Source organism: Canis lupus, chromosome 22 (assembly GCF_011100685.1).
Source record: "Canis lupus familiaris isolate Mischka breed German Shepherd chromosome 22, alternate assembly UU_Cfam_GSD_1.0, whole genome shotgun sequence".
NCBI classification, from domain to species: Eukaryota; Metazoa; Chordata; class Mammalia; order Carnivora; family Canidae; genus Canis; species Canis lupus.
Genome location: NC_049243.1, coordinates 50,440,071 through 50,454,361, shown reverse-complemented (window position 1 = coordinate 50,454,361; position 14,291 = coordinate 50,440,071). Strand labels below are relative to the sequence as shown.

Genomic DNA, 14,291 nt, shown 5'->3' with positions numbered 1-14,291 from the left:
ATTATTTTTTATTCTTATGTTCATCACCATTTTCTCTGTTTGGGAAGAAAACTATAGGATGGTAATTTCAATGATATGAATACTACAAAACATTTCCCTCCCTCTACCACAGGCATCTAAAAATGAGACAATTTTACATCAACCAAAACAAAAACAAGTATATACAGTGCCTGGGACAGGATCTGTCTTCAATACTTCAATACTAGAGACAGCTGCTTCAGGAAAATACCTTTAAAAAGGCTAAAACAGCATTAAAAACAACAATGCAACTAGAACAAGACCGCGAAACCCTTTCCTCACTCTATTTGTGGAAAACAAATAATTAAAATATTAAGGAAGCACATACTTCCATAAGAAATTGAAGTTATCTACAGAGGATGTCTCTTATTTTTCAGTGAACTCAGCTTGCTACCACATGCCTGTGCTTTTCCTTGTCTATGTATAGCATGAGTTCCAAAGCAAGTTGTGACATAAATAAATCACGTTCTAAGCTACTACTCATTAGTCATCTCTGTCAAGTAGAACTTCTTTGCCTAGATCCTTCCTTTCCCCCAGCCAGCTGAGTGCTCTTTCTTGTATCTTTCTCACAAACTTAATTGGATGAAGGCACCTCTATTACAGCATTTACCACTGCATTTTAATTACTTCCACGTCTCCCTTTACCATCGTAAGTAGAGATTTTCACATGGATATCTCCAGGGCAAGCTGTCTTTAATTCATCTTTTTCAACATAATATCATGTTCATATTAGCAATTTTTTATTGTTTCCTTGGGATGGATTTCTAGAAGTAGTCAGTACACCAAAGAACATGAATATTTTTAAAGGTCTTTGAATGAATGTTATCAAATTAATTTGTAGAAAGGATAAGGGATACATATTGCTATTTAATTCACCTTTGAGTTGCTGAAAGCTCAGCAACTACTATTTGGAAAAATTTATTATTTGAAATATTATTTGGAAGGTAAAACATATCTACCATAGTAACAAGGATATAATTCAGTCTAAAGATACTTGTTTAAATATTTAATCTGTTAAGCATCCAACTCTTTTGTCTCAAGTCATATTCTCACAGTCGTGAGATTGAGCCCCCCTAATCCCCACAGACTCTGTGCTGGGTGTAGAGTCTGCTTAAGATTCTGTCTCTCCCCCCTTCCCACCCCCTCCCTCCGCTCTCTCTCACTCTCAAAAAACAAAACAAAATAAAAAACCAAGAAGGCTCTGGATAACCCAGATGTTTAAGCTTTTCAGGAAATGCCAAGCTGTACCATTTTATATTTCCACGAAGAGCGTGTGAGGGCTCCAATTTCTATGCATCTTCCAAAACACATATTACCTATTTTATTATAGTTATCCTAGTGGTATGAGGTGCTCTCTCAGTGTGGTTTGGATTTGCATTTCCCTGATGAGCAATGAGGTAGGGGAGAGCCCATGGGTGGCTCACCTAGTTAAGCGTATGCCTTTGGCTCAGATAATGATACCACTGACCTGGGATGGAGTCCCATGTTAGGCTCCCTGCTCAATGGGGAGTCTGCTTCTCCCTCTGCCCCACTCCCCCACTTGTGCTTTCTCGCTCTCCCACCGAGCACGTTGGTTGAGATCCATCTGACTGCCGCCATGGGGCACAAGACCCGGTGTGGAGGCAAGCTTGGCTTCCTGGCAGTGAATACCCTGCAGCTCCCTTCTGGGGACTTCCATGAAGCCCCCTTCCCTGCCCAGGAGCTAAGATACAAAAATGGGTGTGGGCTCTGCCTTTGGGGGCCGACTACCTAGAGGGTTAGATAGCCAGTCAGTGGGTCGTTTCACAAATATTTAGGCACTGAACAAAAGAGACAAAAAAACAAACAAGCAAAAAACCAACAGAACCCCTCCTGGCTCTTAGAAGCATAAGCAGACATTTCAGCGCCTGAAGAAAGAAGACTGATTTCAGTGATACAGTGACCCATATTCAGGGGGTTAAATATATGACTCTCCTGCTCTTCCAAGTGGTCATAAAATTTTTGACATTTAAAAAAAAATCTAAATTAATATCAACGGTCATATAACTGTTCTCTATTATTTCTGCTTATTAGTAGTTAACATAAATATTATGCAAAAAGAAAGTTAAGTGCATCCCATGATTTAAGAAGTCTGAATTCCTGAGCTAATTTTCTTCGCATCAAAATTTTTCTTCCAAGTGAATTGTTTTCAATATGAAAATAAGCCATCGGGGCACCTGGTTGGCTCAATGGTTGAGCAACTGCCTTTGGCTCAGGGCGTGATCCCAGAACTGTGGGATCGAGTGCTACATCAGGCTCCCCCACAGGGAGCCTGCTTCTCCTTCTGCCTATTTCTCTACCTCTCTCTCTGGGTCTCTCATAAATAAGTAAATAGATAGATAGATAGATAGATAGATAGATAGATAGATAGATAGATAGATAGATAGATAGGAGGAGGAGGAAGTAGGCCATCATCTTTAAGATAACAAATGTATTAATCTTTTTTTTTTATCATGAACTATTTTGACCAGTTCCACATTACACAGAGTAAAAGAGAATGGAAAATATCTTCAGAATCCAGAAGAGAATCATGAGTTAAACATAAGTGAAACTTAGTTTTTATTTTTAAGTTTATCATCTTAATATGCAAGATAATATTTGAACTTTGTATTGAGCAGATTTTATACTTAATTCTGCTATTCATTCTGACCTTTATATTTAGAATAAATATATAAGATATAAATTTATAATATATAAATATATAAGACCTAAAACAAAATTTTACCCCATCTACTATTACCTCTTCACTTCACTTTTCCCTCAACCACTTTTCCCTTTGTTTCCCCAAAATTTCATCCTTCTTGCTTTTACATTTTTTAATCAAAAATACTAATCTATGCTGGTTTGCGTATTTTTAAAATTTTTACAGAAGAGAAAATTTACTATCTTAATGATTTTAAAGTATACAGTTTAGTGGTATTAAATACATACACCTTGGGGCACCTGGGTGGCTCAGTCAGTTAAGCGTTTGCCTTCGGCTCAGGTCATGATCTCAGGGTCCTGGGATCGAGCCCCACATCAGGCTCCCTGCTCAGCAGAGAGTCTGCTTTTCCCTCTCTCTCTGTCCCTCCTGCTTGTGTGTGCTCTCTCAAATAAATAAATAAAATCTATTTAAAAAATACATACATAATACACCATGCCGTGCATCAATCACCACTGGCCCTCTCCATCACTTTTCACCTTACAGATCTGAAACTCTACATCCTTTACACAGTAACTGCCTGTTCCCCACTCCTCCCAGCCTCTGGCAAACACCATCCTGTTTTCTGTCTACAGATTTAACTACTTTATGTAATGTAGGATTTGGAATCAGGCAGTGTCTGTCCTTTTGTGTCTGGCTGATTTTACTGAACACGTCCTCAAGGTTCAGCCATGTAGCACGTGCCACAATTTCTTCTTTTTTTGAGGCTGAATAATATTCCATGATATGTATATACCACAATTTGTTTATCCATTTATCCATCAATGGACATTTGGTTGCTTCTACTTCTTAGCTATGCTGAACATGGGTGTGCAAATATCTCTTCAAGACCCTGATTCTGATTTTTGGAGGAGGTAAATACCCAGCAATACCACTGCTATGTCATATGGGAATTCTACTTTTCATTTTTTTAAAAGATTTTATTTATTTATTCATAGAGACACACAGAGAGAGAGAGAGAGGCAGAGACATAGGCAGAGGGAGAAGCGGGCTCCATGCAGGGAGCCTGACGAGGGACTCGATCCCAGGTCTCCAGGATCACACCCTGGGCTGCAGGCAGCGCTAAACCATTGCGCCACTGGGGCTACCCTCTACCCTCAAAAATGAGGAAGCACCAAATTGTTTTCCATGGCAGCAGCACCATTTTACACTCTGACCAATGGCTGCATGGGGATTCCAAATTCTCCACAGTCTTACCAACACTTACTAGTCATTTTTTATAATAGCTATCTTAAGAACTGTGAGTTGGTGTCCAATTATGGTTTTGATTTGCATTTCCCTAATGATTAGTGATGCTGAGCATATTTTGCTTACTGGCCATCTCTATATCTTCTTTGGATAAATGTCTATTAAAGTTCTTTGCCCATTTTAAAATCAGGTTGTTTGGTTTTACTGCTGTTGAGTTACTGGAGTTCTGTATATATTCTGAGAAATAACTCTTTCTCAGATATATGCAAATATTTTCTCCCAGTTTGGGAATTGCATTTTCATTCTGTTGACTGTGGGTCATTGATGCACTGGAATGTATTTTTTGTTGTTGTTGTTGTTGTTGCCTGGGTTTCTAAAATCACGTCCAAGAAATTATCATCAATCCAAAGTCATAAGCCTTTTCCCTTGTTTTTCTAAGAGTTTTATAGTTCTATCTCTTACATTTAGGTCTTTGATATATTTTGAGTTACTCTTGTATAAGGTAAGGCAAGAATCCAACTTTTTTCTTTTGCATGAGGATAAAAATGTTTCCACTACTATTTATTAAAAAGACTATGCTCTCCCCCATTGAATTGCCGTAGTACTCCTATCAAAAATCATTTGATCATATATTCAAGGGTTTATTTCTGGGCTCGTGGGCTCGCAATTATTCTACTGGTCTACGTGTCTGTCTTATGCCAGTACGACATCATTTTGACCATTATGTTTTGTAATAAGTTTTAAAATCAAAAAGTGTGAGCTTTCCAACTTTGTTCTTCTTTTTCAAAATTGTTTTGGCTATTGGGGTCCCTCTCTTAAGATTTCATATAAATTTTAAGATGGATTTCTCTCTCTCTGCAAAAATTCGGTTGGGATTTTTATAGGGACAGTATTGAATCTGTAGATTGCTTTGGGTAATATTGACATCATAACAACATTAAGTATTCCAATCAATGAACACAAGAGGACTTTCCATATATTTGTGCCTTCCTTAATTTCTTTCAGTAACATTTTGTAGCAACTCATATATATGTCTTTTTCATCCATGGTTAATTTTATTCCTAAGTATCTTATTCTCTTTTATGCTGTTGTAAATGGTAGTTTTTGTACTACGTGTTTCAAAATTTTATATAAATTGTATCATTAAGTACTTATATTTTCACAACTTCCTTTTTTACTATTATTATAGTACATATCCACATATTATAGGTATAACAATATGTACCAGGGGATCCCTGGGTGGCTCAGCGGTTTAGTGTCTGCCTTCAGCCCAGGGCCTGATCCTGGAGACCCGGGATCGAGTCCCACATCAGGCTCCCTGCATGGAGCTTGCTTCTCCCTCTGCCTGTGTCTCTGTCTCTGTGTCTCTCATGAATAAATAAATAAGATCTTTAAAAAAAACAACAACAACAACAATATGTACAAGGAGGACACATAGCATCTTTAGGATAGCTATCACCTCTGGAGAGAAAGAGGGCAGAATGAGACAGCATAAAGAAGGTATTTAGCTGTAACTATGAATGTTTTGTTTTTTTAATGAGACCTGTATAGAACATTTGTATCTAAACATTTTCCTGGTACTATTTCTGGGACCAATGACCTAGACTGTCACCCCAGGACAATTTTTTCTTGATGTGGCACTGGGCAATCTAGAAAACCAATAGTCACAGTTCTTCCCTCCGAGAACCTAAAAGCAGAGGTTCCACACTATTAAAGATTTCATTCCAACGAGCCTTTACTTACTCTACATTACACCTTGACACTTTTCAAAAAGACTAATGCCAGATGAAGCTCAGTCCAAATATGCTTAGGAAAAAAGTACACACCATCAGGAGTACTTACTTTTCATTAGGTTTGATATGTCTGACAGTAGCAAAGCCAATAAATAGGGGCAGTGGTTATGATACTATATATCACGGTGGATATTTTCCAGGGAAATTTTTAATAGAATAACTTTGATGTGTTTTTTCAAACAGCCCTACTTTTCTCATGAGCTAAAAGGTAAAACAAGGAGTAATTCTTCAGGAAAAAGTCAAAGACACCACTTGAGTTGATGGTCTCTAGTTTTTCAACATGGAATCTGAAATAAGCACAAAGAAATAACAGCTTTAAGAAGTAATCTGAGCAGTTTTCTTATTAAAGGCACTGCTTAGAAAAACAGCATACTGGAGTATCAGATGAACAGTAACACTTCAGTGGTGACTCACTACAGAACTGAAAATTATGCTAAGTCTACATTTTTGTAAAGTTAACCTTCCCTGAGGAAAATGCTATAATGTTTATAGTCTTTACTTCAATACATATAACTTGCTACCCAACCTGATGTCCACTTAAGTTTCCACTTATAAAACTACTTTTTAAAATGATCATATAGAAAGGAGGAAAGTAATGAATCACATAAGACCATCACAAAACATATCATAAGACAATTGCTTAGCTCCAACATAGTTTTCATTTTAAGAGAGGTGACTTGGGATCCCTGGGTGGCGCAGCGGTTTGGCGCCTGCCTTTGGCCCAGGGCGTGATCCTGGAGACCTGGGATCGAATCCCACGTCGGGCTCCTGGTGCATGGAGCCTGCTTCTCCCTCTGCCTATGTCTCTGCCTCTCTCTCTCTCTCTCTCTCTCTCTCTGTGACTATCATAAATAAATAAATTAAAACCTTTAAAAAAGAAAAAAGAGAGAGAGGTGACTAAATACTTTTTAGGAACAAATGCTTTAACAATTTTGGCATATAGAATGAATCACAAAATTTATAGACAACCAGGAGACTACACTTAATTCATGGATTAATCTCATTTACTTGTGACTGACTACTACATAAAAATGTCAGTTTCTCCAGTGTAACACTCACCAAGCACACAGTAGGGATGTAATAAGGATATGGTGCATAAATGAATTCTCCTTAACTCCTGACTTGTGTTATTTTCTATCATCAGGAAACTGCCACAAGGGAGTACCTGCTTGGCTGGAGTCTGTAGAGCAGGAATCTCTTGACCTAGGGGTCTGGAGTTTGAGCCCCAAGCCAGGGGTAGAGGTTATGTAAAAACAAACATACAAACAAAACTACCACTAAATACCTCAGCCTCACCAGGTTTTATTTCTGTGAAGTTGTATTATTTTGATTTTCATATCCTATTCAAATCTTTTTATTAAAAAAGTCATTTTTCCATACAATAAAATGACATTTCATTGCAACTTAGCCACAAGAAAAGAAATGTAGCTTAATAAAATATTCATTGTACTAACTACACAACAGCTTCTGTGGGTTCATGCTGAAAGCAAAAAAGGACGCAAGTTAACCTTCCATGGTATTTTTCTGGCAATCTCAAATCACAGAACTTAAAACATATCATTCGTACCACAGTATAAACACTAAATCTTAATGTAACATTGTTCAGTATAGACCGGAATTAAACTAAAACAGTTCTAGTATGGATACTATCCAAGGGGTTTAAGTTCAAGTTTTAAGTTCCTTCAAAACAAAAGGAATGTCACCAGAAGGTAAATTTAGCCTCAAGAATGTCTCACACAACCTGAAGTCTCAAGAAAATGTTATATAGGCTTCAGATTACTTGTTTAAAACAATGATTACCTACCACAGCTATCATATGTTTGGAATTATACCTAAAGATGCTCTTCTCTGTGACAAAAACAAACTTATTACTTCTCAATAACAAAAGGAAAATGAATCAGGTGTCAGGAAGTGAGTTTAGAATGTGGCTGAATCTCAGAATATATTTCCTAATTAACGTGAGACAACAAAAATTGCCATTTACATTCAGCTTCCTAAAGAAGATGAGTCAAACACATAGCTTTGTCACAGATTCAAAAGACGACAGTCACTGAATAGGTTAAAAACTGCTTTAAATATTCACAGATAATTTCAAGATTGACAAAAGAGAAAAAAAAAAGGAAAGAAAGAAAACTCACAGAGAACGTTGTTGGCCCACTGTTTGACGCTATGACAGTATGAACTTCATCATGCAATTTTATTGAGAGCTCCCAGTTAGCCACTTGTGGTTTAATAATAGGCACTCTGAAGTAGAAAAAAAGAAAAAAATAGTTAATCTTATAGGATTCTCTTAGTAAACTGATTTTCCTTTGACATTAAGTGTGCTGGGTAAAACTGCCAAAGATTGTACTTCAGCACATTATTTTAAAAGGTTCTATCCTTGAAAAAAGCTTTCAGGTTTAAACTAGAGCAATTAAAAACAAACAAAAAACACACAGACATTCCAAGGACAACAGAGATCATTCTAGGATAATTGTGGTTCCTCCATCTACTCAAAGCACCATCACCTATTCTGTGTATTTGAGTTGCTTCATTGTGACAGTCTTTCAAAAATCAACTTTATACAATATTAATTTCTTTTCACTATTTGGTTACTGTTCCAGACTATTTTCAAAAATTTACAATTTTGGTCTCTTATTTTTCTGGTTTTATTGAGTTATACTTGGTATCAAAAAACTGCATATAAAACGGGACGCCTGAGATGCTTAGTGGTTGGGCATCTGCCTTTGGCTCAGGGTGTGGTCCCAGTCCAGGATCAAGTCCCACATCGGGCGCCCTGTGAGGAGCCTGCTTCTCCCTCTGCCTCTGTCTATGCCTCTCTGTGTCTCTCATGAATAAACAAAATCTTTTTTTAAAAACTGCATATAATTAACATACAAATAGGTATTCAATTGTGTTTCTATCACCATAATTAAAGTAATAAGCCTATCCACCACATCCAAAAAGTTTCTTGTATCCTTTCCTTTTGTTTTGGTTTTTTGTTTGTTTGGATAAGAATACAACATCAGTGATGCTAGTCTTAACACACAGGTCTTTTCCTGCCCATGATCCACATTACATGATCCAGAAAAACTGGGTCAAACAGCCAGAGACAAAAACATTTTTAGAATATAAGTATTTCTCACAAATTTTAAAGTAACAAAATTTTAATGATTTCTGAATTAACCTAATTTAAATATTAAGTGTTTTCAATTTTTATAGTTGCAAAGTAATATTATGAACTACTAATATTTATGAACTACTATTATTAACTACTACCTATTTATGGATAGGTAGTATTCAGATTTTGTCTTATGTCATAACTCTGTGCAGGTTATGTTTTAATATCCCCTCCCTCAAACTTCAAAAGGATTCTCTGTGTATTCTATTAAAAAAAAATTCAGTCACAAAAACTATGATTATAATCAAATCATCTATAGACACAATGTCTAATGGAGGATTATGGATGATTTAGGTGAACATTTGTATTTGGCCCACTGTTTATTTTCTGAAGATGAAGAAATGTTTTAAATACTATAGGATTTAGTTAAAATTAAAGAAAAGTTTAAAAATGCATCAACAAACCAATACTAATGCACATGGCAGAGACATGGAGGATTTTCTTTTGGCAATTTAAAGAGGATGGTTTCAGTGGACAGAGCTTCACATAGGAGAGCTGGAAAGAACAACAGGGAAGCATACAGGAGGCAGAGGAGGAGAAGAGAGAGGAAGAGCAGCACGGGGTACAGTGCTCCTGTGTGCCAAGCCCACCTCTAATTGGGCATGCCATTCCATGGGACAGGCATCTGTTTATCTCCCCAACTGGCCTGTGACCTCCTAAAGGACCAAGATCATGCCTTATTTTTGCATCCCCAGGTCCCACTGCACGTTGAGGAGAAAGGGTTGGGGTGGGCAGGAGCCGGAAGGAATTTGAGGAGCACCTGCAATGTGCCAATGACTGCAGAGGGGAGGCCGTGTCACCCAAGGGGCAGAGTACACTCCAAAAGGAGCATGGACCCCAAGCTGAATGTTCTTGGGCTATACAGATGACCTCTCTAGACTTTGCCCTGTTTACCTTCAAACAGGGTTAACCCCTGACCTTTTCAGGGATACTGTGATAACAGAAATAACCTGGCAGCTAATATTACTGACAACATAGCTTTCTTAAATCTTGGCTACTGAAATCTTAGCTAACTTACCTACCATTCAAGTTTCTTATAAATAACACCCCACTCTTGTATCTGGTTTTATTTCTGATTATTCTCTGATTTGTATAGCCAGTAGTGCCAAACCCTTAAGTTACTTCACAAATAAAACCTGCAGAAGAACTAAACCCAGTGATCAGAAACTCAGACTCTGGTGACTCACAGAAATAGCTAAGAAACACAGCTCTGCCATTCATTAGTTCTGACTTTGGGCCAACTGTTAGGTCTCTGTCTCTTTAAGTATCAAACCAGACATATATCATAGTGATATACCAAAGGTTAAATAATGCACATAAATGGTAACTTTTATTACTTTGATTAGTCCCAACCCTAGACCTATACTCATTGCCCCTCGCCCCCCCCCCATAACTGAAACCCCTTTAAGGAAACCCTGGATTCCTTCTGCTCCACAAATTTTTCATGAATATCATCTCTCTCATAAGCGTTCTCTAATTATAGGTACTGATCAGAGTACAACCTCATTCATCTCCCTTCCGCTTAAACTTTATTATATGCTTAGTACTTTTCACAACTCAGTAGACCAGAGAAGGTAACTCTTCCAGTAAACCTGGAGACCACTCTTAGTTATGCAACAAGCCTCTGTTTCCAGAGGAGCTGGGAAGTTAATCCTGACATCCTGCTGGAACCCAGACTGCATTTTCCCACAGAAAGCAATCCTACAGATGGTGGCGAGATACAGTTGCCACCCTTCAGAACCTAACTACTATTTATTTTTCCATTGTTTTATTTTGATCCACATCTGTTTCATATATGTTATAACCTACCCCAAGAGGAACCTTGTGCAAAGAGCATAGTCTCTTTTGAGTTGAAATTCTGAGGTTTTATCTTAGACCATTCTCTTACTAACGATGTACCAAGGACTCTTTCAGTCCCTTGTAATCAAAATTTCTACACATGTGAAATACAGCTAGCGCAGCGCTGGGAAAGCAAAAGAAAAGCTGTTCTTTCTTCTGAGCATACAACTCTGAGATGGTACTTTCCAAACAATATCTTTTTAGATGACGAGTTACTAAGAGGATTTCCTGTGGAAGTAAGCCCATGAGATATGAAAAAAAAAAAAAGGTCACACTGTGCAATCTCTTTATGCATTCAATTCTTTCACAAATACAACTTGTTAAAATCCCTTCTGGCTTTATGTGAGTTTGAAAATAGTTTTGTTTTAAAATAAAATGGATGGGTTTGGGCATATGTGCCCAGTATAAAGATCCATAAACTCTGCAGTAGAAATAAACTATAATAAACTATAAATAAAGATAGTAACACACACCAACCTGAAAGTACATGTGCTCTATTTCTGCAAAACCACTGAAACTACAGTAACAATAATTACTTTGAAACACTGGTATCAATCTCACTAGCACAACTATGTTTATCATTATAAACCAGTTACATTTTATAGTTATATTTTAAATTTTAGAAAAGAGCTATATTTATTCATTAAATCTAAAATAGTCTCAAAGATTTTTATAATTAACTCTCTGGAAAGGGAGAGAAAAAAATCCTGGAGTTTCACACAACTTACTACGGTAATGGTACACAGAAAACAGCTTTTTACTGAACTACATCCTAGTGAAAGAGGATGCCCTCTGATCAAAAATTTCATCTGTGCAGCTTATTAGTTACTTAAAAAGCTGATATCATTTAAGTTACTGCTTCAAAAAACAAACAAAACCCAGGAAAAGGGAATTCACATAAACAGCTACTCACAAAGCAAGTCAAATAATAGCTCTTATCCAGACCTGTCCACTCTGATTATCATCAGCCAACCAGAATGAATATGCTCAATAAAACTAAATTTTTCTGTATTTTATAGTAAAAACAGCTCATTATCACAAATGCTATTGCTAATCCATTTACTAGAATACTCAAAAAAGTGTAAATAATACTAACCCAAATACACTGCTATTAAGTGTTGTGTTTAAGGCAGATTTTATGTAAACATAACTCACAGAAATCTTTGTTATCAAGGATTAATAAGCATCTCAAAACCATATTATGAGACACTCAGAAAAGCTGGTTTTCAACTGTGCCATTACCTATTTAGGAGTGAAATACTGAGTTAAAACAATGTTAGTGGTCAAAGAATCATTAAGCAATCCTTGATCATAACTTTCACAGTGGGTGGTCTGTAAAATGATCAAGAATAATACGCTGCATTCCATAGCCACAGAGGTCAGCTTCTGCATACAAATCTTCGCAGGAAGAAAAAGGCCTTCAGAAAAGTGGGCCATTCATCTGAACCAAGTTCAGAGAATTTCCAGCATGGTGAAAAGATATGTTATGCAAGCACATAGATGTATTCAGTGGGGGTAGACAGAACCAGCTACATGGCGACTACAAAGGAGCCCTCCCATGGTTCATGAATAAGTCGAGGAAATGATCAGAAAAAAAAAAAAGAGAGAGATGTTTAGACAGATGGCCCACTTAAAATGCCTGAGACAGGGCATAAGCAATTTTAATGAAACTTTAGATCTAACATATGAATTGTTTCTTATTTCCTCCAGGAAAAAAAAAATCTAAAGATGACAAAAATTCAGCGATTTGCTGAAAAACTCACTTTTAGCAAGTTGGGATAGAGGAAGAATTTACAAGTTTTATTAGTTCAATAAATTTATATAAAATTCTTCACAGAGCCATCAGCTATCAAATGAATATAAAAAGCATGGAATGAACAGATTAAAGGAATTTTAAACAGAAGTCTACTGCCAAAGCAAACAAAAATCTAAGCCTTATTATGTGAGAACTTACAACACTCCAACATTAAAGTTCATCACTGTAGAAAAAAGATAAAAGCAGCATTTTTCAGAGAACCTCTTCAAAGCAAGAAATTGTCATAGTAGAGGAACAGAATCCTGCCTATATGCAATTTAAAATGTGTACATTCAAATAGAGGAGGCTGTGTAGAAGAGTGTGTATCACAAAATACTGCCTAGAAAGGGTTATGAGATACCCAAGTTTGATATCATTAGCATTACAAATAATAATACATATGACACCTGAATCAGGAAACAAATACTGATGTTACTTATAATTTTATAGAGTTTAATATTATGCAAACCCTATTTCTTCTGCCACCAATAAAAGCTTCACGTTCTCTATTGAAACACTGGCCATGACTAGTCTGGAAAGGCAATGGAGTTTAGCCATCACCCCTACAAGCCCTGGGGTTGGACTGACCACTGACCCCAAAAACCATGTGACCTTCCAAGTCACTTATCCTCCTTGTGTCTCTTTCCTGATCAGTGAGGCCAAGATAGTAAGAACACTTTATCCATATGTTCATTAAAGAAGATAAAAGGTATAGCATGCTCAGATTGGTGTATGGTAAAGAATGCCAGGTAAGAGTCAATACCATCAATCGTTACCATAATTTGGTACAAACATCTGAAATCCTCAATTATTTCAAAAACCTGTTATTTTTTTAAATATATTAACCTACAATTAATAGACAGTGAAATTCACAAATATAAGTTCCATCAGTATCCTTTCAGGAAATCTACCTCTTCCCCCAGTAGTTCAACTATAAATTAGACTAAAGCTCCACATAAACAGACACCAAAACACGTGCTCCGATGTGTGGCTTCTTTTTGCTCAATGGGATATTTTTGAGGCTCATGCATGTTGAACAGTTCATTCATTTTGCATTGTCAAGTAGTACTCTATTGTACAAGCATAAAGAAGTTAGTTCATCCTTTGGCTGATGCACTTTTGGGTTGTTTCCAGTTTGGGGCTCTTAGGAACAAAACTGCTATAAACATTCTTTGTATGAGTCTTTTTTGAAGACAGATGTTTTGATTTCTTGTGGGTAAAAACTCTAGGAGTGGAAATATGAGGGTAAACACATTTAATTTCATAAAAACTGCCAACTTCTTTCACAAGATATTAAAACATATCTATACTGCCTCCAGCAATGGAGCTTGTTCTATAACCTTGCCACCAGTTCAAATTGTGTTTCTACTTCTAGCAAGGCTAGTGGCTGACTGAGAAACTCTCATTATAATTTAATGTGCATTTGTCTTATGACAAATTATGTTGGACACCTCAGTATTAGAGTTTATTGGTCACTTGTATTAAAAAAAATTGCCCATTTTTTATTAAGATGTTGGTTTTACTGATTTGTGGGAGTTCTTTATCTTTTAGAAAGCCTCTGTCAGATTTACGTGTTGTGAATATTTTCTCCCCCTCTGTGGCTTATAAATTTCCTTAAAAATGTCTTACTTTAGCAGTTTGTTTTCATTAATGGACTTAATTTTTTTTAGAGCAGTTTTAGATGTTCAGAAAAATAGAGAAGTAGAGTTCCTTTATATACCCTCATTCACCTCACCCTGGATACAGCGTCCCTATTATTAATATTTTGCATTGCTGTGG

The 14,291-nt window shown here is 36.7% G+C and overlaps 1 protein-coding gene and 1 long non-coding RNA gene across 5 annotated transcripts in view; one reads left to right on the top strand and one right to left on the bottom strand.

Moving 5' to 3' along the window:
* The window catches only part of LOC119865226, a 67,955-nt gene extending 67,461 nt beyond the window's left edge, over positions 1 to 494 (top strand). The window contains exon 5 of the long non-coding RNA XR_005376530.1: positions 113 to 494. This is a non-coding gene — a long non-coding RNA (uncharacterized LOC119865226). The remainder of the gene's footprint in view (positions 1 to 112) is intronic.
* PCCA (propionyl-CoA carboxylase subunit alpha) overlaps positions 1 to 14,291 on the bottom strand; it is a 462,758-nt gene that overhangs the window by 136,147 nt on the left and 312,320 nt on the right. For 3 of the 4 annotated variants that reach the window (XM_038569960.1, XM_038569959.1, XM_038569963.1), the window contains one exon: positions 7,857 to 7,962. In XM_038569960.1, the coding sequence (XP_038425888.1) occupies positions 7,857 to 7,962 (106 nt within the window). Of the gene's footprint in view, positions 1 to 5,642; positions 6,006 to 7,856; positions 7,963 to 14,291 lie in introns of those variants that run through there. The other variant, XM_038569962.1, reaches the window with a different exon arrangement.